This window comes from Sebastes fasciatus, chromosome 9 (assembly GCF_043250625.1).
Source record: "Sebastes fasciatus isolate fSebFas1 chromosome 9, fSebFas1.pri, whole genome shotgun sequence".
NCBI classification, from domain to species: domain Eukaryota; kingdom Metazoa; phylum Chordata; class Actinopteri; order Perciformes; family Sebastidae; genus Sebastes; species Sebastes fasciatus.
Genome location: NC_133803.1, coordinates 19,054,795 through 19,077,784, shown reverse-complemented (window position 1 = coordinate 19,077,784; position 22,990 = coordinate 19,054,795). Strand labels below are relative to the sequence as shown.

The 22,990-nt window shown below is 43.4% G+C and overlaps 1 protein-coding gene across 2 annotated transcripts in view; it reads left to right on the top strand.

The window, feature by feature from the left end:
- mcu (mitochondrial calcium uniporter) overlaps nucleotides 1-22,990 on the top strand; it is a 65,277-nt gene that overhangs the window by 37,338 nt on the left and 4,949 nt on the right. For both annotated transcript variants that reach the window (XM_074646486.1, XM_074646485.1), the window contains exons 3-7: nucleotides 17,328-17,391; nucleotides 21,340-21,510; nucleotides 21,885-21,989; nucleotides 22,161-22,321; nucleotides 22,781-22,984. In XM_074646486.1, the coding sequence (XP_074502587.1) occupies nucleotides 17,328-17,391; nucleotides 21,340-21,510; nucleotides 21,885-21,989; nucleotides 22,161-22,321; nucleotides 22,781-22,984 (705 nt within the window). The remainder of the gene's footprint in view (nucleotides 1-17,327; nucleotides 17,392-21,339; nucleotides 21,511-21,884; nucleotides 21,990-22,160; nucleotides 22,322-22,780; nucleotides 22,985-22,990) is intronic.

The window sequence follows — 22,990 nt, the reverse complement described above, 5'->3', positions numbered from 1 at the left end:
CCCAGAGGGGCAGGCAGGAGGAAGAACCAGCTTTTATTATCTTGATTCTTTAACGGGTGGCAGGGAAACAAAAAAGGCAAGGAGAGATAAATGAGGAAGAACACAGTTGCTACACTTCTGTGACCAGGGTTCTTTATGTGTTTATTTGCATCACTTAGTTTACCAAATTGCACCGCTGCCTTTTAACAAATGGATTTTCTGAAGCTCATCCACTACAAATATGTCCGACCCTCCATTCCACCTGAACATCTCGACAGTACTTGCAGACTTGTTCAGCTTTAATCAACTCAGCAGTTAATTAGGATGTTACTAAGTCCATTATGATATAATTATCTGTTTTGAGTGGCAATACAAAGTGAGACGAGTCATCGTAGCGGTGTGTTATCAGATTTGTGTCATTTGTCAGCAGATATGAAAAAACAAAAAGCTCAACCAGTGTGGCGATGACGTGCAATGAGTAATACTTGTGTCATTTAGTTTGTTGCCTTCAAATCAAATTGATTATTCCGTCATGACACGCAGATACCGGTCGGCTTAGTAAAGCTTAAAACTACCTGTAAGGCTGAGATACCAGCGCTGCGTCTAATAACACTATTGATCTATTTGGGTGTGTCTGTGTGTTGGTGCCTTTCACAGATATTGCACAAATAAAATTGCAGCAGAAGGAGATCTATTGAGATTTGTATCTGTGTTTACATTTTCAGACAGAGGGTCTGCAGGGTGAAGGCAGATAAAGGCAACCCGAATATTGCTAAATATCAGTAAACAAGCCAGGGAAGTTGGGATATAAAGGACGGAGGTGTGACGAAGATTGTGTGTCCAACTGTTTAGTGGCTCCCGAATGAAATAACACCACTTTTGAAATTAGGTTGCAGAACGCCTACTGGTAAACCTTATGTAAAGACAAGCTTTACTAAAACTTTGATTTCAATCCATTTCCAAAAAAGTCGTTTTTTAAGAGTCTCAGTGAATTTCTGTGGTTGATCACAAAATCGATATGAAGAATTTCAAGGAGAAAGCGGATTTCCTTTCAGGACATTAACGGACGTTTTCCTCTGTTATCTGTTTGAACAAACCCATTGGTGTTCACACCCTAAAGTTTCATTGATTGTACTCAGCGAGTCATCATTACTGTGTAAAAGTTTATGTTAGTCTTAAAAGAACAGGCAGGAAATCAGGAAAAACGTCTACCTGGTAGATTGACTTTATCTTCCCTCTGGTGCTCTGAAGTTTGGATGTCGTCAATCTGAGATGTTCAGTATGGATGGGGGAAATCCATCTGGTTAAGCACCTAATGAGCAGGTTTTATCCATGACACTAATATAATTAAAACAGTCTCAACAAATTCTAGCCTACTTTAGGTGTTTATTTGCATCTTAAAGTCATGTTTTTATGCTTCTGCACTGGCGACAGCTGTGGCCTAGACCCATTATGTTTTCAGATTGTCCGTCCATCTGTACGTCAGCCGAACCATTCTCGTGATATCTCAGGAACGCCTGGAGGGAATTTCTTCAAACTTGGCACAAACGTTTACCTGAGCTCAAGAATGAACTGATTCGATTTTATTGGTCAAAGGTCACTGTGACCTCACGTAACTCCCATTCTTGTGAACATGATCTGTGCGTTCCAATACCCATACTACCATACTATTTGGTATGCTGGAAAAATATTTAGTATGACTCAATACATAGTATATCAAATGCAGTATGCCAAAAATACCAGGATGTCCTACTGCATCCGGTTGCATTTCGCAGTATGCAAGCCAGCGTGCTTTTCTGGCTATTCTGACCCACAATCCACAGCGAATATATGAGCAAGAGGGTCAAAGTTTAAGGTCCAATGTTATGATGAAGTACGATGTCCTAATTGTATGCATACTACATGCAACAGTACGTACTTCGTAAGGAGAAGCAGTACGTAATAAAAAAAAGTATGCGTTTTGGAACGTAGCCAATATCTCAGGAGCATCTTCAGGGAATTTCTGCAAATTTGACTTAGACTCAAGGATGAACGATTAGAATTTGGTGGTCAAAGGTCACTGTGACCTCACAAAACATGTTTTTGGCCACTACTCAAGAATTCATATGCTAATTATGACAATTTCACACAAATGTCTGATAGTGAGTGATGACATTTTGGACAGACATGGATGTAAACTGCAACTTGACTGGTTGGCGGAGGCATACAACCGTGAGGCACAGGGAAAAAAAAACTGATTTTAGAAAAGTAAACTTGAACATCAACATACTTTATGTCGAGCAGCCACAGCAACACAGTCAACAACACAGAGCTACTACATGAGATCTGAGGAGTGGAAGAGGGAGTGAGGCAGTGGATCACCCATAACAGGTTACTATGGCAAGACAGTGAAGATACAGCCATTTCATACAGGAGATGAGCAAGGATCTACCGATGCACATTCACCCCACAGAGGTTCATATGAGATAGTATAAAAAATATTTGAATGCTATATATATCTTTAATCACGTACAGCGTCCCCGGTGAGGCGGTAACTCTAGTTTTACTTAAGAACGTTTAGCTTTTAATTTTATTTTTACTTAACCTAGTCCCTTGATATCTACTTAATATTGTAATAAACAGCATATTCCACACACAGCTGCTTTGTTACTGTTTTTTCTATTGCCCACATTCTCTGGGATTAAATGCCTTTATTATATTGTTAAAGGAGTCTCATTCCCAGTAATCTTAACACAAGAATTTCCTGGCAACTTCCAGAGGTGTGAAGCAGGTAATTCCTGTAATGTAAATGTGCCACGCTGATGTAAGCAGAATTCTGAATATAAATAACTTCCCTTTGGTATGTTTTGACTTAAATTGCAAGTAGTCCCATAAGCATAATCACACAGTCAGAATGTGGTATTTATGAGGGGGCTCCATCTTAACCGCATTACTGCCTTAATCACGTCATGACTGGATTGTTTATGTGTGTGTAAATGAAGACGCTGCTGAATGTCTGCAAGATGATGAGTACAGAAAAGCCTTGCCCTTTGAATTTGAGAAGCTGACGAGACAAGATGACATTTACAGCTGATATTTCAGACGCCAAAAAAATATTTGCTAACTCTGAAGGTATAGTGGCACATCATAACACCTGCGGTTCAAGATACAAAATACAAAATACAACAAAATAAACCACAAAAATGAAATCCAAAAATGTGTTTTTGAAGCTTTAAAGTGTTTAAAGGTGTATTGTGGTGACATCAAAGGATTTTCTTAATTCCAGTTAAAACCAGTGATCAAGCCGGGTGCAATGCTGTGTCTGGCAGCTGGCCAGAGGTGGCAGCGCTATCCGAAAGACAGTGATCACACTGAAGCTGTTAAATCTCTAATTTGTATTAATAGTAGTCCTTGGAGGGTAACTCAACATGCATATTATTAACATCTGTTACAGAAAAGGGAGACGTTTTGCTCGAAGGTACCCGATCACTTGAATGACGTTGGAACCATGGGAAGCGTCCGTCGTGGGGGGCAACATGATGGGGATACTTCGGTGACCTTGCCTTAGCTCAACATCCAAGCTAGACTGACTCCTGCAGTGAGGGATAGAGGGAAATGTGCAGGAACAATAGCAGTGGGGGGTCGAGTGGCGGAGGAGGCCCCTTGAGAAAGATGGATTAATTAAATCACATTCGAGGTTCGAGGAGGAAAGGCGGCGCAGGGAGCATCATTCTGATGATGAGGATTAAGATATTGTGAATGGGAGCACGAGGACAGAGAGATATGGTGACAGTGTATTTGTCTGAGCATTAGGGAGGCTGACTAGCTCACTTCAATTTTAGGTCATGATGTCATTTAGGGGAGATGAAAGGGCAGAGATGAGAAGAAGAGCTAAAGGCGATATGACAAGAGGATGCAGCGATCTTTAACAAAGTCGTCATCAACCATGCAGTCTGATCCGGCATTAATATCAGCTGACTTAATTAGACACTGCTCAGTTCTTTCAGTCCTTTTTTCCTCCTGCCCCTTGTGTGGTCTGTGAGTCAGGGGTTGTGTGTTTGTCGTGACTCCCAGAGCTCGTGGAGGAAGGGACCGTCAAATCATCACACGCTGGCAGGAGGGTTATGAGATGCTGACCCAGGACCCCTTGAGATCTGAACGACGGGCTGTCGGGCTTATTCGACTGCTGTGACTTCCATTCCCCCGGCCCTCCAGGTGGCCAGAATGATAGACGGTTCACAGACGCTGGCCCACTTTCTACAAACTGTCCAAATTCTGTGTAAGAGAGCGACTGCTCCCCACATGGCCCCTCGGCACAGGACCTGTGAATATTTCATGCTTGTTGTGAATGGCCTGGATTGACGCTTATAGGACAAATAGGACCCAACAGAAAAAATATGTCCTCCTTCCTAGACTTACTGTCTTTCTAAGAATACAGTCATTTTTCTGGAAATCATTCTCAGCCTTCCACCAATAATCAGCATTATTTACGGTCATGTGAATACCAACATGATGCAATATTAAGTTGGGCTGTGGTCAAGACAGTTGTACCTTCTGCTGACTGAGGGGTAAAGCCTTAGTCACTCCAGAAAGTTGCACAGTAAAGTTCACCCGTTCGGCATTTTTGCTGTCGCCATCTCGTTTTTTTGCAACCAGAAGTGACACCAGAGGATGGATCTAAGTACAACCAAATGATGAATAAGACTTTTTTAGGCGACCAAAATGTTACAATAAACTTTCATGGATTGAAAACACACCGTGAAAGGGTTAAAATTCTAAGACGAAAACACGGACAACTCCCAGACCGGACAACGCCGTGGCAGCAACCTGTCAATCACAAAGTAGCTACGCCCTAAAGCATCCCCTGCTTTATGGTCTATTTGACTCTAAATGGGACCATCATTTCCTAAATGAACATCATGCTGTATTGAAGAAGACTTGAAACTAGCGATTGAGACCATAAACTCATGTTTACAATGGTTACTGAGGTAATTTTCATTTTCTCATAGACTTCTGTACAATCAGACTTCTTTTTGCAACCAGAGGAGTCATGATGGCTGTTAGAAAAAGAATGCAAGTTTAAGGCACTTCAGCATTGGCTTCACTTCTCAGACCCAGAGGGTAATCCAGTAGTAATCCGGTTTATTCAAGAGACATATCTATTATGAACCTCCGACTTCTGTCTCGCAACTGTGGGGAAATTATGCCATAGTGACACGGATGTACAAAAGGTTGGATTTTCTGGAAATAAAGTAACATCTCATCATTTTGTGTGACCTTCCTCTATCACACTATAGCTTTTTTTACATGTCCTGCTTTGATTCGTCTTAAACTATATTTATGCTGCAGGGCTAAACTCCTCCTAAATAAATTGGAGTTTTGTATGTCGATCAGTCAGTATTTGGAGTTACTCTCTACACTGTAAGCCAGGTACAATGAATGCTTCTTACTTCTACTGTTTGACACAGATCTGTAAATATTGATTTAATCCTGCTGTGGAATAACATCTGTTGTACACTTGGCTCTAGATGTGAAAGACTCCTCCACTCTCCACTCCATTTTTCAAACTAGCAGCCGCCGCTTCAGTTGGGTTTATTATATTCTCTGTGAAGGGAAACTTGTTTTTTAAGTCATCATTCATGTATACAGAAGAGGCATAGATGTAAAAAACAGACTGACCACCACAGGAACAGAGTCCAGCTCAGGTCAAAGGAGCAGCTGCAGACTGCATGGAGGAGGAATCTGGTGGTCTACAGTGTCTCTAGCAGAGGGTTGAGTCCACATGAGGAGCGCTGTGTGTATGTGTGACTATGCTCTCTATGAGTCAGTTGTTGTGCTGCAGCCTCCCCATCAACTCCTTCAGCGGTGCTTGGTCCAGTCTGTGTCTGAGTGGCATTCATTAGCCCACTTTTAGCTCTGTCATGTCTGCATGCCATATGTCCATGTGGACCGCAACAGAGTAAAACTCAGACAGACTTCGCTGACGCAGCCAAGAGGGCAGCGAGTTACAATTCTGTGGATTCGGTTTTCCAGACGCTCTCGTCCTCTCCGTGGACCATCCGCTGATGAGGCCAGACAGCTAATGCTGCAGATTGACGAACGCTGAGGATGAAGCGTTTGGTATTTTGACTGCACTTTCATCGACTTTGTACCTTCGGAGAGGGAGAGCACTGTCAAAGTTCCTCAAAAGGAGCATTCCCACGCCCCGCTCCATAAATAACAACTTCAGGAGGAGTTCACAGCGGTCTGTGAGACACTGGACGCTGCCCTGAATGTCACCTCACATGCTCTCACTGAGCACACAAGCATCAAGGGTCAACTCTGCATCAAGGGAATATTGGAAAACATACACTCTTCAAGCAGCTTTTTGACCATTTATGGTAGCTGCTGTCATGTAACTAACATGAGGTTACCACGAGTACCCCAGATCCTCTTTTGGTTCGCAGTATGCAGGGAGAGAATAGTCTTTATATGAAAGGAGATTTCTACTAATGATATAACTATGCCATTGCTTAAAAACCAAGATGATCCCATGATTTATGCGTTTTCCCTGCACATTTTACTCTTCTCCATCTCCATCCATCCTGTAGCCTGTCGGTGTGAATCGTTTCAGGGCCTGCAGGTTAAAGCGGAGTGTCCCAGCCGGTACGCCCTATTTGTCAAACAATACTGCAAGTTTCACTTCACCTCATCGCTCACTACAAAGCTTCGAAAAGAAGAAAATGCAGTACCCCACAGCCGAGATTAATATCCACCTGGCTGCCTTGAAATTTTAATTTGACATTTTTCGCCACGTGTTTGGTCTCAGCTGACATTTAATTAGTCAGCCCCTCAACTGAAAGGCTTTGTGCCTCTTGTACCTTTTCAAATACTCAAGACTTGAGATTAACTGAAAGGTGAACACTGTTGTTTGCCATTATTAGAACTCTTAAAAACTTTTATAAAGGAGTATGGAAAGGACGAAGTATAGCAAACTTCAATTTTGGCGTGTTAACAGCAGGTATTTTCATCACGGATAAATCTATTGATTACTTTTCATATTAACTTTTTAGTCAATAACAGAGGTTTTCAAACTTTGAAGTGCCCTCCCCATGGGGACATGGGAGAGTTGAAGTTAAGGTGAAAGGAACAGATGCATGCTTGTATTTTGCAAACAGGAAGTCCCTTATTATTCAGTTTAGTTTTATCTCTACAGTCAGCAGTTGGCGCTGCAGCAGCGGCTGTGACACACAGCTCATAAAGGTTATTAAGGTACTTTGAAGCCCACAGGGCCCAGTTACTGTAATGTGCATAAAAAAGGAGTCTTATCTCAGTCAATTCTGAGCACACTGTCATGATACACATATTTCTTTAGATTAAATGTGACAGTATCACTGAGGATATAGTTTTCTCTGTTATCTGTCACAAATAAATCAGAAATCTGCTTAGAAATCATAGAAAAAAGACGCTTTTCATGACTTCAGAACTTGCCTGAGAATGATCATGTTTTTAAGTTTTCTACCATATCAAAGTAATCCAGTGATAGTTGTCTGTATATCAATGGGTATGTTGCAAACAGGAACTGCTAATAACTAATTCAACATACTTTTTAATGTTGACATCTTCAATTTGCTTGTTTTGTTTGACCAACAGCTCAAAGCCCATGATAAATTACTTAAAGGGACTATTTGTAAGATTCAGAAATGCTGCTTAACAGCGACACCTGTGGCCTTGAAATCAACGAAAGTCAGCGTCAAGCTCGCGCTTGCTCGCTCTACATAGACATGAACGAGCATCGCTCAAAACAGTGAGGCAACAGACGTCAGCTAAAACCACAATATCACTCTATATTTCAGCTGCTTGGCAGTAATGTTAGCTGACCAGACGAAGGTCTCTCCATGAACATGATTTAGATCTGATCCTAGTGTTGGCTTTTCCTGCTCAGCGCAGGCTTCAGCAGCGGGGCTCCTCAACTAGTTACGTTATCGCCTCCCGACCGCAGCTGGCAGCCGAAGACACCGGCACCCGGTCGGTAACGAGACGATAACGTAACTCGTTGAGGAGCTCCATCACTTCACAAGACACGGAAAACCTCTGTTGGTCTGGAGGAGCTGCAGCATTTATTTCTGCACAAATGTCCACTCTACATTCACTAGATATTCTCAGAGCTAAACTAACTCTTCTGCAGTGTGTAGTGAGCGCGCGTTCACGTCTAGAGGTGGAGCGAGACAGCGAGGACGCGCGCGCTGTCTGAGTGAAGGAGAGCAGGCAGCGGAGACGAGGCTCCGGCCACACGCGAACGCGCATATGCGAACGCGCATGTGTGCCGACCCGCTACATTTATACGCTTAAAAAGTTACAAACAGTCCCTTCAAGAGAGTTAAGCAATAATCAGACTTCTTGCCAATAGATTTTTAGTGGATTTGACTTATCAATCAATCGACCAAACATTTCAGCACTACTCAACATTATTGTGTGCAGAAAACTGCTTAATAACCTGGAATATATAGCGTTATGTGTACTTGAATTGTGACCTCAGCAGCAAGATGTTGAAATTTACAGAATAAATGATTTATCACGATTAGATGAAGACACAAAGTTTGTGTGTCTGGCTCTTTGCCGAAACATAACTTTGGGGTCAGATTATGAAAGCGAGGCAAGAGATGAAGCAGCGGATGGAAAAGTGGAGCATCTTTCACCCTTCAGCATCCCAGATGAGAGATAAGTGGGTGATGACCTAGCAGTAGCGCGTGTGCTCTTGAACTTTGAATCCTGGAGGGGAATGTTTTTGCCACAGGAATCCTTTCGGAAAGTTGTGCTTTGTGCCTCTTTAATGGACCGGTTATATCTCACACCTAGAAATCATGGCGATTTGACAGCTTGTCCCGAGGCCAAACTTTTCTATAAACCTCTGCAGAGTATTGCTGGTTCTCCGTTGCCTGGAGCAGCTTCAGCAAGAGCAAGCGCTGTAGTGGTCACAGAGGACCACAGCGCTGTGTTAGAGAGCGCAGATGGGAGGTGTTATTTATTCCTCAATTCAAAACAAGGGTTTTACCACCTTCCACTATAATTTAAGCATCTAGAAAACAATGGCGAATGTTGGTGCAAAATATAGCTCCGCTCTCAGAGGTGTGATTGCAAAGAGGATAATGGTGGGAAGTGTGGATGGGGAGCAAGGACACTGGTGGTGGTGGGAGGAGAAAGAAAGGGAGGATGATAAGAAGTGCTTATTCAGCAGTCAGCAGCAGTGATTGGTGCGTGATGTGATGGAGCTGCGGGCCCCTTTTCACACTCTTGAGGCTTATGAGGGTTGTTAGGATCACCAGTCAGATCGAGGCCAGTAGAGAGTGAACTGAGTGAGCGAGTATGCATAGTGCAAGGCTGGATTTGCATGCATTCTTTTAGATCAGGGGTGTCAAACTCATTTTAGTTTCACGGGCCACATACAGTCCAATCTGCATACTGGGGTCCCTAAACAGTCTTGGAATTACATAAATTGGGTATCATTGTAAAGCTCAGACTCTTGTGTATCCAATGAGTTTAACTGTATTCATGTGTAATGATGTTAGAACATATAGTAGACATTTCACATAGTGACTGTTTTTACTCTGATTTTAAACACATGGTAGTGTGTCTTTATACTATGACAGTTTTCCTAAAATTAGATTTGCAAAACTTTGCTTTCAGTATCGCAATATATTGAATTGTTATCCCTGTATCGTGATACGTATCGTATCGCCAGATTCTTGCCAATACACAGCCCTATCGCAAAGTCATCCAGTGGGCCAGATTGGACCCTTTGGTGGGCCGGTTCTGGCCCTCGGACCGTATGTTTGACACCCCTGCTTTAGATGCATGTTTGTGAGTGTCAGTAAGGTCTCAATTACTGTCAAAGGGAAAAACTGATAAAGCGAGAGAGGGAGGTAGAAAAAAGTAGAGCAAGGAGAAGTTCCTTCATCGTGTCTGCTGGAGGAGGTAAAGGGCTGAGCGTTGCGTGACCTGCACTGAAATTACCCCTGACACAAGCAGCTAGTGCCATCTGGTATATGAGCAATTATCAAAGAGGGTCTGCAGGCTGAACACACACGCACACACACACATACTGTATATACAGTATACGCATTATGCATGCAAACATTGAATTTCCGCACCGCTCTGATCTCAAAAAGTGACCCGAGGAAGTCGGAAAACGCAGATCAGCCGGATTGAGCCCTTCGAGGAGCAGAGCCGTGAAGTACAATGGCCACACTGGCTGTCTTCTAAGCTCAGGCGTGAAAGCCTGCACTGCTGTTTAATAATGCATCAGGTTCCAGTGTTGTTGGTCCCAAGGAGGGGTGGCGAGGTGGTGGTGTGAGGTATGAGGGTCCAACTGGCCCTGCTGAAGTCAACCACGTGTCATAGAAACGGATTCATTCCCAGCTGAGATCTTATCCCGTGGATTAAGCGAGACATGAGCTGGTATTAATTAATCAAAGCATGTTCAGGGTCTGAAAGGCAATTTATTGAAATGGACTGAGAGATTAAGCTGGAATTATTTATATCTTGCTGTAACTGGTGTTTGATGCCTAATCAGGGGAAGGTTGTTTTCACTATCAACTCTGCATTGCAGTAGAGAGGTCAGATTGGTACAGGCTTTTTGTGGGGCACGCTGTGCTTTGTCACCGTTTCCCCTCTCAATGTATGAGCGGAGATTACTTAATACTGTGCCGTTCAAGAATGCGACTGCAGATTTCATATCTGTTGATGGCTTTTACCAGACGGGGAACACAGCCGAGAGAAAAGGCAGCATTTTTCTTTTCGTTACATAAGCTCGTCGGCGCTGAGGCGTAAAATATGGCCGAGTGATTACTGTCACACTGTACTTAAATCCACTTTCTTCTGTAGCAATTGCTGAGTGCCCGCCTTATCGAGTCGTATGTGTGCTTTTGTCTGCGTTTCTGAGGGGACGGAGAGTGTGGGTGTGTGCGTGAAGGGGATGGTTAGTGCCTTAGAACGGGAGCAGCTGTGGCTTTCAACTTGTTAACCCCACAGTGGGAAAGTGTGGGCTGCAAGGAGCTGAGTGGGCAGGACCTCGCACCCCCGGAGCAGAGAGGAGGGAGGAGGTGGCATGCGGCACAGCAGTGAGATAGAAAAGTGGACACATCAGCCAAACTGCACCGCCACAATGACCTTTACATATCATGTATAACTCAAAAGACGTGAGCCAGCAGGTTTTTTTTGTCTTGTTGAGTACTTTTTCTGTCAGAGTGAGGGAATTCAGGCCAATAGAGAAATCATAAATCAATTTGATAATCAGTTAATTACCATTTATTGCCATTTGTTTGACAAATAATCAACTTGAAGATATCACCTTGGGTTCTGGGAAATTGCGATGTATATTTTCACCATTTTCTGTCATTTTACACACTAAACAATTAATCAATTAAACCAAAAAATAATATAGAGATTAATTGGTTTTAAAAAAATAATAATAATTTGCGTCTTGGAAGGGATGGATTAGGAGTGTCCCAGCTTTTGTGTGTTCAATTCTGATTCGTCAACTCAAAACTAGAGCTGCAACTAACGATTATTATCATTATCAATTAATCCGCTGATTATTTTCTTGATTAATCGATCAGTTGTTTGGTCTATATCATGTCAATCAGTGTTTCCCAAAGCCCAAGATGACGTCCTCTAATATCTTGCTTTGTCCACAACTTAGAGATATTCAGTTTACTGTCATAGAGGAGTAAAGAAACCAGAAAATATTCACATTTAAGAAGCTGGAATCAGAGAATTTAGACTTTTTTTTTCTTAAAAAGTACTCAAACTGATTAATCAATTTTCAGAATAATTGGCGATTAATTTAATAGTTGACAACTAATCGATTAATCGTTGCAGCTCTACTCAAACCCATGTTCAATCGTCAGGAGACGGATATTTTAGAAAATGCCTGATTGTGTAATTTTTGAAGTTGCTTCCTTTGCTTGTGTAAGGTAGTGAAAAACATGCTTGCATTTTAAGTAATGAAATAAAAACATTAACACATGGTGCTTTCATATAATTTAGTTGGTATTTAATTATTTCTAGAAAATAAGAAATACTGCACATCGCTGGGAATCAATTTTTAACCAGTCACAGCTTCTTAATGTGCTATAAAAGAGTAATAGAGCTGGAAGGATACAAAATAACTCCGACATCTTAGTGGGTTGATGAATGAGAGCGTCGTCCACACACATTCCTTCTGAGACAGTGAACGCAGTGTATTTCCAATTTGAGAGCTCATAAATTTCATTCGCATACTCTGAATACATGGAAATAGTCCTTAAAGTTGAGTCGGCAGGGTGTCACAGCTGATTATTGGTGACGTACTGTAAACTGCTAACGCCAATAGGGGTCGCGAGGGTTAATTGTACAGTTTATCAGTTGCTCTGTACTGTTATTGCTATACATTGAATATAATATGAAATATCCATTAAATGTGTCAATGGTCGTCAGTTTACTCAATGATAGAAAAGGGTTCCCCTCAAGGAAAAAGGTTGGGAACCAGTGTTCTAGACTGGACTTATATTTATCTATTCCCAGCACATACTGTCGTTCTGCATACAGTGACCTCCCAGCTGCCACTGACCTCACCTTGAACATGCGCTCCTTCCTCAGCTTTGTCTGTCATAGTAGCATGATGGAGCACCTCACCTCTCCTTGACCCCAGCTGTTATCAAACCACTGGGCCACTGGGAAAAAATCGATCCCAGCTCCTCTGACTGTAAATCTATCCTTACGTTATGACTTCCACTAGTGAAAGGAATTGAAAAAAAACAACGATTTTAAGCATTCAAATGTGATTTAGATTCATGTGTGCAGTGATGCTTAGACCGGCTGTGTGCTCTGATGACATGAGTGAGATGTATAAGAGCATCCATGAATGATTTCATGAAGGACTTTGTATGACTACCGGCGTTATCTGGCCCGTAGGCGCGGCCCAGGACAGCACATTACCACATAGATGGATGCAGTCATTGTGTAGATAAATGACAGCGGTTTCCACTCCCCCAGAGGGGCACCATGAAATGGGAATTATGTCAGCGACGTTATTCCTCAGCGCTGGTGTCTGTAACACACTTACCCACACAGACACATTTTACGCCATGCTCGTAGGCACCCAGAATATCCCTGTGTGGCTGTGTGTCTGGAGATAAAAGGATGTGCTTTGAGGAAGAAGAGATTTTTAAACTGCTGTGTCATTTTGTGTTCGGGTCCGCCCATAACAGGCCCAATACATCGGCAGATCACACATATGAAAACACTACTGTAGGCTAACAACTGCACTTTAATCTGTGCGTGACATCCAGTTTAATATCAGTTCAGATGGAAACATTTTGTAGCGTGACAGGTGGTGCCAGTGAAGGGGTATTTGAGTTCATCTGACAGGGCTGTGAGGACACATCTGACAAAAAAAGGTTGGGAACCATGTACTGTAGGCACAGTGGGTGTTACAACATAAATAATGCATCACGCATTTAGTCACCGAACTGCTAAAATAACCCCAGTTTCTTTGTAGTTTTTCTCCGGCTGAACAACACTGATGGCGGTAGTTTCACTCTGCCAACAGGAGGAGGAGTCTAATAAATCTTGCAAATTTCTCCGCATACGTAATCTGGACTGAAATGAGAGCAAGAATTTCATTATGTTGCTGGACTTCAACACTGCAAAGGGAAACGTTTTTGCACAATGGGGGCGATATTGATAGCAGGCATAGTAGGCTGCAGCAGTTTCACTCTCAGAGGTTGTCGATTCCCTCCCCCGGGTTTACACTGTGTGAATGTGTGAGTTTTTTCATTTATTACATTTTCACTGAAACCTGGCACGTCTTTGTGATGACCGTACCGTATGAGGATGATTAATCTACTGCGGATCGATAGCACACCTCTCGTAGGTGTTACTATGTTACGTGAGAGCAACAAAGGTACTCAGCTATAGCACACAGCCCGGGCTGCTACTAAGAAGCCTTCACATAACCTCAGTGTATCAAATTTATTTTCATCTCCCACAGTACAGTATATACTGCATGATTTATTAGGTCCCTGCTTGCTGTGCATTTAAAAGCGAGATTTTAAATTGAGAATGGAGTGTCTTTTTAATTGAAGCGAAATGCACACATGATGAAATGCAGCGGAAGTTAAAGCGCAGTGCAGATGAGAATTGAGAGGAGATCAAAACCAGCACATCAGGATTCAGTGTGAGTAAGACAGAGATAGAGTGAGGGAGATATGGAGGGAGGGAGGGAGAGTGAAGGCGAGGGGCAACCCCCCTTTCTAGACGAGGGATTCCTTTACTGCAGTGATCAGCAGTCCCCCCCTCCCCTCCTCCTCCTCCTCCTCCTCTTCCTCCTCTTCCTCCATCCCACCCTCCTCCCCTCCCAGCAAGTCTACTGCTCCTCTCCTCCCTCCCTCTGCTTCTCATCACACTCCTGGCTTTCTCTCTTCTTTATCTCCCACTCACTCTTCTTCTCTTCTTTCCCTTCATCCCCCCCTCCTTCTCTCTTTTCTAGCGGCTTCACACGGTCACGTTTCAGTGGGGAGGGATTGTCTGCTGCAGGGTACAGTATATGCAGCACATGGCTAGAAATGCAAACGTGACTCACGCCGTTTACTCCAGCCTTCATTTATCTCTATCGCTCCCCTGCTGCTGCTCCATTTATCCTCGCAGCCTTCCTCCTCTTCCTCCACACCCCTTGCTTTCTCTCTCCTCCAGCTCATCCGTCCATCATCCCGGCCGTCGTCGATGCCCGTTTTCTTTCTTTCTCTCTCTCTCTTTCTCTCCCTCTCTTGCCCGTGTGACATTGATTCCAAGGTTGCTGTGCTATTGACTGCTGCTACGCTGTTAAATATTTCAGGCGGCGTTTCAGTGGCTGTGTGCCGAGGGAGAGGAGGGGGGTTGGTGGGGCTTTGCTCGGTCGCTCTGCAACTACCGCTGACAAACAGGCTGGTGAACAGACGGGTGGGCACACACACACATGCATACACCACCTGCAAACACACAGAGGTACATTCACACGTACATGATGGATGTGCATGAACGCCAGCGCTATATTTGCTTATATGTATGCGATGATGCTCTGTTTTTTGGGATGCGTGGGTCGGAGACGTTGGGGGTTATCTCTGTGAAATCTTTCCTCCTGGCTTCAAGCAGCTGAAAAGTTAATGAATGAGAAAGCAGTGCTGGACCGCTCTCTGCAGACTGTGCAGTTATTCCAGACCAGCCAAAAACGCCTTTCTCAGCATGTCATCTGATCAGCAGCCTAATCGCTGTTTGGGCTCAACTTGGTGCCACGAGACAGCTATCAGCATTCTCATTTAGGACACACAAACACACACACACACACACACACACACACACACGTGTCTGTCATCTTTAGCCTGGTGCAAACAAGAGCACACACCCCTCTGATCCCTGTGGTGCTGCTCAGTTTACAGTGGAGCTGCATCACTGCTGCAGTGGTAGCAGATACTTTTCGTTAATGCTTCTTCAACTTGTTCTTCACCATTCTCTGCATTGGAAGAATTTTTCTATTTTCTCTTTGGGAGTCTAACAAGAAGGGCCGGGCGATATGGCTTATAAATAATATCTCAATATTTTTATGCTATATCGCGATATACGATATATCGGGCATGTAACCGATAAATTATTGAGGGTTATTGAATTTTTATAGAGTGTTGCAATTTTAACTGGTGCAGCTTTTCTTGCCTTTTACGGCACTGGTTTAGTAGCCCAGGAAATTCACAGACCAATAGAGTGGTGCAGGAATGAGTCCTAAAACGCGGAAATGAGTTTAACACTTCAGGTTCCCTCATCTGGGAGTCAGATGGCATGACCATAATATTCCTCCAGTGTCATGCTGTGTCACTGCGCCCTCTCATGAGGAACACAGTGGAATAAAATATTGCATCCTGTGCACCTGAGCTTCCTCCGTTGGTGCCTGTATCACAGAGTTAGCCAGCATATCTGTACTTGGTGAGTACAGTGATAGAATCTGGCCGTCAAGCCTCGATCCTGCTTCTCTGAAGTCGAACATTTGCTGGATGTCCGGTGTAGAAATGCCGTGATGGGTAGACGCCGGGTATCCACGGTGCTTGTGTTTTAGCTCAGTGATACGCATCCAGAAAACATCCGTTTGCAGTGACAGCATATACACACATCAGTGCACACACACACATATACACACCTGCTCTCCTGAGATATCTGTTCACTCTATAACTGACGGTGTGAAGTCATAAAGGAGACGTTGTGAAGAGCTTTGAGTCTCGGCTGCTGTTGTGGTTCGGCTCAGTGACGGTCAGATTGTGTGGATGATGTAAATCTGATATTATATTACCGCAGTTGTACACAGACAGAGTGCATCAGACCAAGGCCTGCTGGATGCTGAAAGCCTTGACGGTGTGAAAGATGCCCTCTGCCTCTAGAAATTGAAGAGTTAATGAATGTATGATTGCTTTGCACTCGTAGGAGGACGTACTGTATATGCAAATTCAGTTGACTCATTCATACACACAGCACTACGGTGTCACAAGCCAGCAGAAACTTAGAGACACTGAGCAGATTTTGGTGGTGCGTTTGCTGTGCACGTAACTAAAGATGAATTCAGAAAAGTTCTGTTTTCACCCCCTTGGCACTCTTCCTTGCTTGATTTCCGATGTCTCATCCTCCCCCCAAAATCGCTCTGTTTTAAGTGTGAGGAAATCCGACAGCCCTCTCATGCCTTAAAAGGCTCCATCGTCGCCGTTTGGTAAAAAACGTGACGAGCTCTGTAATTCGAAACATGTGCAGACACACACATTGCTGAGTTAACGAACAATATACAGTAGCAACAGAAAAAAAAACAGGGTTTCCCCAAGCTCTGCTTCTCTGTTTGTCTTCCTCCCCTCCTCCCTCCCTCCCTCCCTCCCTCCCTCCCTCACTCACTAACTCCAGTGGAGGATTCATACTGAACTACATTGTTGTTATTCCAGCGGCATTTGGCTGCCTTCTTTCTGTGTCTCCCACTGTGGTGGTTTCCTCCAAGTGGTGGTTTCTGTGTCTGTGCACTGGTGTGTATATGTGTGTGTGCGTGTTTTTTTTATGCGTCATCCCATTGTAAAATATTTCCGTGACGAGAAGCTGCAGTTGGATCTGCACTTCTTGGGTGTGGCTCCAGCCTGGATAGTGGAACATTTCTATAAACTGGAACAAAGGAAGTCATTTTGTAATATAGTCCTCTAATAATAGTCTTACAAATAAACAATTAGAGAAGTAATTGGCATAGAGTCATGTTGCTGAGTGGCACACTTAAAAAGAACGGAAACATTAGACGAGAAGAAGCATTGTACAAGTGGAATAACCAGGTTGTTGCCCTTTTCTCTTCCTGTCTGCAGGTCTGGAGGGGCGCCCCCTCATGGCATGGCCAGAGACTGTTGTGTACCTCCGCTGCTCCAGAGGGTGAGTCCTCGCCTCCTCTTAGTTCACTCAGTTTATTTCTGTCCAAGGGTTTCCCGAATCCAGCCCCTGCTCCTCATTCAAGACAAATGCACGTAAAGGAATTCTGCATTGATCAGACGGCGGCGGCTGATTTAGAATTAACTGCCAGTAGTCATTAATATAGAGTCGGTCTCGGGGAAGCATCTGCTCGTCTGTGTGAGAGGCGGAAGTGATGGAGAGCGTGAACGCAAGGAGGATAAGCAAGTTAGAGGTGGGGGGGGCTGAGAGGAGAAGGCAGCAAAATTGCAGAAAAATGCTGATGTGATTTTAAAGTGGGCCTTGATAGCTGGAGAAGAGATAAGCACACAGGATCCTCACACTTGTATAAATGTGCCTGTGATGACAGGATAGCGGAGGACAAAGAGAACTGGTGCAGAAACAGCTCTGATGCTCGGGGCAAGGCTTCCCCCGTAACGAAGGAGTGGGTGTGAAATAAAATGTCTGCACCTCTGCGTCTTTGAACATGGTCAAAAGCGTGCTCTTGAAACGGAGCCCAGCCTGGTGCCGCCTTGTGTCAGCCGATGATCCTTCACTTCTGGGTGCGAGCCCAAGCGGAGATCTGCTGATTCACTGCAGTGGTCCCGGGCACACAGGTTGTTGGTTGCAGCAGCAACACGGCAGCTTGGATCACCTCCGCTGTGGGCTGCGTTGATTCATGGCTCTGTCATTAGAGGCCACGCAGCAGGATAATGGTATAAGCTGTGCAGGCTCATTATGACCGGAGTTTGATTACGGACCAATAGAGCTGGATTACAGAGCATTACTAGTATGCTTGGAAAAATGAAGTGTCACTGAGCACAACAGTGGCTCAGCTGTTGGGGACACAAATAACAATTCTTATGGTAGTGTTATAGAGAGTTGTATCTGTTACACTTAACACTGTTTGAATACATACTAGGGCTGTCAATCGATTAAAATATTTAATCGCGATTAATCGCACATTTTTTGTCTGTTCAAAGTGTACCTTAAAGGGAGATTTGTCAAGTATTTAATACTCTTATCAACATGGGAGTGGACAAATATGTTTGCTTTATGCAAATGTATGTATATATCTATTATTGGAAATCATTTAACAACATAAAACAATGACAAATATTGTCCAGAAACCCTCACAGGTACTGCATTTAGCATAAAAATATGATCAAATTATAACACGGCAAACTGCAGCCCAACAGACAACAACAGCTGTCAGTGTGTCAGTGTGCTGACTTGACTATGACTTGCCCCAAACTGCATGTGATTATCATAAAGTGGGCATGTCCGTAAAGGAGAGACTCGTGGGTACCCATAGAACCCATTTTCATTTACATAGCTTGAGGTCAGAGGTCAGAGGTCAAGGGACCCCTTTGAAAAAGGCCATGCCAGTTTTTCCTTGTAAAAATGTTGTATACGTTTGGAGCGTTATTTTAGCCTCCTTTGCAACAAGCTAGTGTGACATGGTTGGTACTAATGAATACCTTAAGTTTTTTAGTTTCATATGATACCAGTATCTTCTCTCTAGCTTTAAAACCGAGCCCGATGCAACCTAAAAATCGCAAGTTGCGTTAATGCGTTAAAGAATTCAATGGGGTTAAAACAAATTTGCGTTAACGCGTTGTTATCTCGTTAACTTTAACAGCCCTAATAAATACACAAAACACTGATGTTGAAGTTAAAGAATATAATTGCAATTAGGAGACATAATACCTTTGCACAAGATGCCAAAAGCCAAGCAGGAATGTCTCCCCGAAGATAATACATAGATTATATACTTTTCTCAAAGACACCATTTTTCATCAGTCAACTTATTTAACTTAATCAAATTTACCATCCTTCTGACCAATTGGCAAACACCCATGCATTGATCACGCGTTTACATGAAACCTTGCATGTTCTTTTCATGTTATGCTGTGATGCACACACACACGTGTCCACTAAAAGAGGTCCTCGCTAGTGACCATCACTGCACATCTGGCTTCCATTAGCTGAGGAACAGGAATGTGAAAAATACCAAGGAGAAACAAATTTATATCTTTAAAGATTACCTCTACGGTAGTGCTACAAAACAGCGAGTAGACGGAAGCACACACTAAACACTGAAACGCACCATGAACTTTAAAATAGTGTAGGGAGTGCAATGCTGTTATTACATTTATTAATATATAACTGATTCATTCCAGTTTTTGTATTTGTTTGCTGCTACGAAAAGTCAAAACCTTTCAGGGAATGAATGAATGAATGAATGAATGAATGAATGAATCGCGATGTGTTCCTCAAGGTCTTTCTGATTGTCAGTTCCAACACGCAATCATCATTTTAGCCTTTCTATGGGAATACGAAATATCAGTAGTTGGCATCAACAAATTCAATTCTGTGGTGAAATGTTTAGCAATATTATACTGTATTGATCTCCAGGACCTAACAGTCAAAGGTTGGCTTCTTTTTGGCAGAAAGTTGCATTTCCATGTCTACATGCATAAGATTTAGTCATCTGTTGAGTCAGAATTCATGTTGTTGTTTATAAATGACTGTCTGCAGATACCGTTTGCAGTGTTTACAGCAGTGAGATCCTATCGGGTGTCAGTAACAGTAACAGTAACAGTAACAGTAACAGTACACTAAGTTGGCATGGCAGGCATTGATTCCAGTATCCTTTCTTATAAACCAAAGCAGAGGTTTCCACAAATGCAAAGTATAACTTGATAATAAAAGGGCAGATTATGAAGGCTTTGTGTGTTTGAGGTTGTTTGGCAGCTCTGTTGTTGAACTCCTCCGACAGGTGGAGCTGCTGCTGTGCTGCCCCCTGCTGGGTCTCAAACCACACTCCTCTGTGTCGGCAATCAAAAGAAGTAGCTGAAAGTTAGCACACAACCATCAGATTCTGCAGTGTTTGGTTTAGTTTGTGGTATCCAGAAGATATGATGGTCAAGTTACAGGAATTAAAGTCCCAAACAGACAGTTAGTATTTTAGCATGAGTAAATAATTCACAGTTCTGTATATGTTTGTAAACTAGTAATCCAGACGATGCCTAGACTAACTAGTTGGGCTGTCAAAATTGGCCGGAATTGACTTATGAATATTTGTTCTAAAAAAACACATAGGTTCAAACTATTCAAATATCTATTTACGCCCACACCACCACCACTTAGGTAGATAAAATGAGATCACCCAAAAGAAACAACCGCTGATACTGTATACTCAGCCAGTCGCCTATAGCCGATATATTCTCCAACACCTAATTAAGGTGACAGCTGGCTGGAGGAAGATCCTCAGGAGATTGTCTAAAAGTCATTTTCTATGAAATATCACTATATAAAATGTGTGTTTTCTGTTTAAAAAGTTCACACAAAAGTACACACGTTGGAAGACAGCAAGTACTACTCACCCATCTTTTAAGTGGTTACGTCTCCAGTCTTATCTCGAGCGCACAGCTAATAGGCTCGTGGTTTGTTTACATGACGTAATGTAACGCTTGCTGTTCGGACACAGTGTCATCCTCTCTGTGGTCGAGTTCTCTCCATCATTACGGTTGTTGTTGAATTACTCCTCGTTCAGCTTGACCTAACGTTATATTTCATTTTCAATTAATGAAAGTAATGTGTGACTCCCATCATGCAGTTCATCCGAGGCAGACAGCTGCGGTAGTGCTGCTTTTTTTCACAATCGAATGTGTGATATACGTGAAATGTTTTACTATTCAAATATATATTCAAATTTAGAAGACTTGTTGACAGCCCTACTATCTAGTACCAAATAAAATAAGCAATATACTGTACTCTGAGCATCCTTCAATTTTCAGTTTCTTCAATCAGAGTGAGCAGAGTACATTCAGAGCTCATTTCCATGGTTCAGTTAAGACCTTGGGGTGTCATTTTACATTTTCTGCTTGTGTGACATTTGTCGTCTTCTTGCCTGCAACCCCCTCACAGAGGTGACGGTGGTGTATCAGAACGGGCTGCCGGTGATCTCAGTCAGTTTGCCGTCCAGGCGAGAGCGCTGCCAGTTCACCCTCAAGCCTCTCAGTGACTGTGTGGGAGTTTTCCTGCAACAGCTCCAGGCAGAGGACCGAGGCATCGACCGGGTAGCCATCTACTCCACGGGTATGTTCACAGACACAAGAGCACTAGTGTGCACACAAAACCACCACTGTATCCATTTACCCCAGCAGGTTATACATATACATGCATTCAAGTGGTCTTGTGTTTGGATGCTGTTAAGTGTTCCCGCAGCTGAGGCTTTCTATCAGAATTTAATACCACTGCATGCGCCATAAAATTATTTTTCAGCCCTCGCTCTGCACAGGAGGGTCCATTACAGGAACAATTGGTACTTGAAATCGTACTTTTGATGTGCAAGTGCATCTGCTTCCACCTCTTATGATAATCAAACGGCAACAAGCCTGATTATCAAGAGACGTCAAGGGTATTTGAAGTGGCTACCCATCAACGCTCATCTCTCTTGTCTCTCTCCCCAGATGGAGCGAGGGTCGCCTCCTCCACAGGCATAGACATCCTGCTGCTAGATGATTTCAACCTCGTCATTAACGACACCACACACCTCGTGCGGCCACCGAGGAGAGGTGAGGACTGGCAAAGAAAAAGGCAGAGACCGTAGTGTTTGCTCTGAGTCATTTCCTCACAGTTGAGGGGTCGCTACCAATAAGAGGAAGAAATGGTTTTATTGCCAGCGAACGGATCGTGTTAAAGCCCGTCTTTGTTTATATTTGTTTGCGTTTGTGTGTGTGCGCCAGAGCTGCTGCCCCACGAGGAGGGGGAAAGGCTGAATGACGTCAAGTTTCTGGTGCAGCAGCTCTACACCACCCTGCGCATCGAGGAGCACCAACTCGGCAAGGAACGCGAGCTGATTGGACGACTGGAGGACCTCAACTCTCAACTCCGCCCCTTAGAGAAGGTCTAACTTCCTTAACACGTTTGACTATAATGATAATTGTTACAGGTACATTGTAAGGTACACCCACAAATCAAATCATCGGCAGGTAAAAGTGACCTTGCAATTAAATAAGTAGCATTCTTTTCCATGGAAGCTAAGAGCAGCTGCTCAGAATTTTGATGCCTGTAATCCTCTTATCTTGATTATTTTATTGTATCATTAGTTGAAGATATCAGGCCTTGTTTCCACTCAGCCATTAAGGATTACTGATTAAAGAAGGTCTGAGCAGTCTAGCCATCTTGATTATGGGTTAGAGGCTATCAAGGGTCTGAAAAACTCATCACAGCTGCTCTCGGCCTCTATTCTTATTTTGTGCTGAAAATCAATAATGCCCTTCTTCCTCTCAAGATGCTCATATCCACTTGTTTTGTTCTATTTAAACTGGCGGACTGCTTGCGTTTCTTATTGACGTCTCTGTAGGTAAAGGAGGAGCTGAATAAGAGGGCAGAGCGGCGTACCACCTGGGTGCTGTGGGGCGGCATGGCGTACATGGCCACCCAGTTTGGCATCCTGGCCAGGCTCACCTGGTGGGAGTACTCCTGGGATATCATGGAGCCCGTCACCTACTTTATCACTTATGGCACGGCTATGGCCATGTACGCCTACTTCGTGCTTACACGCCAGGTAAGA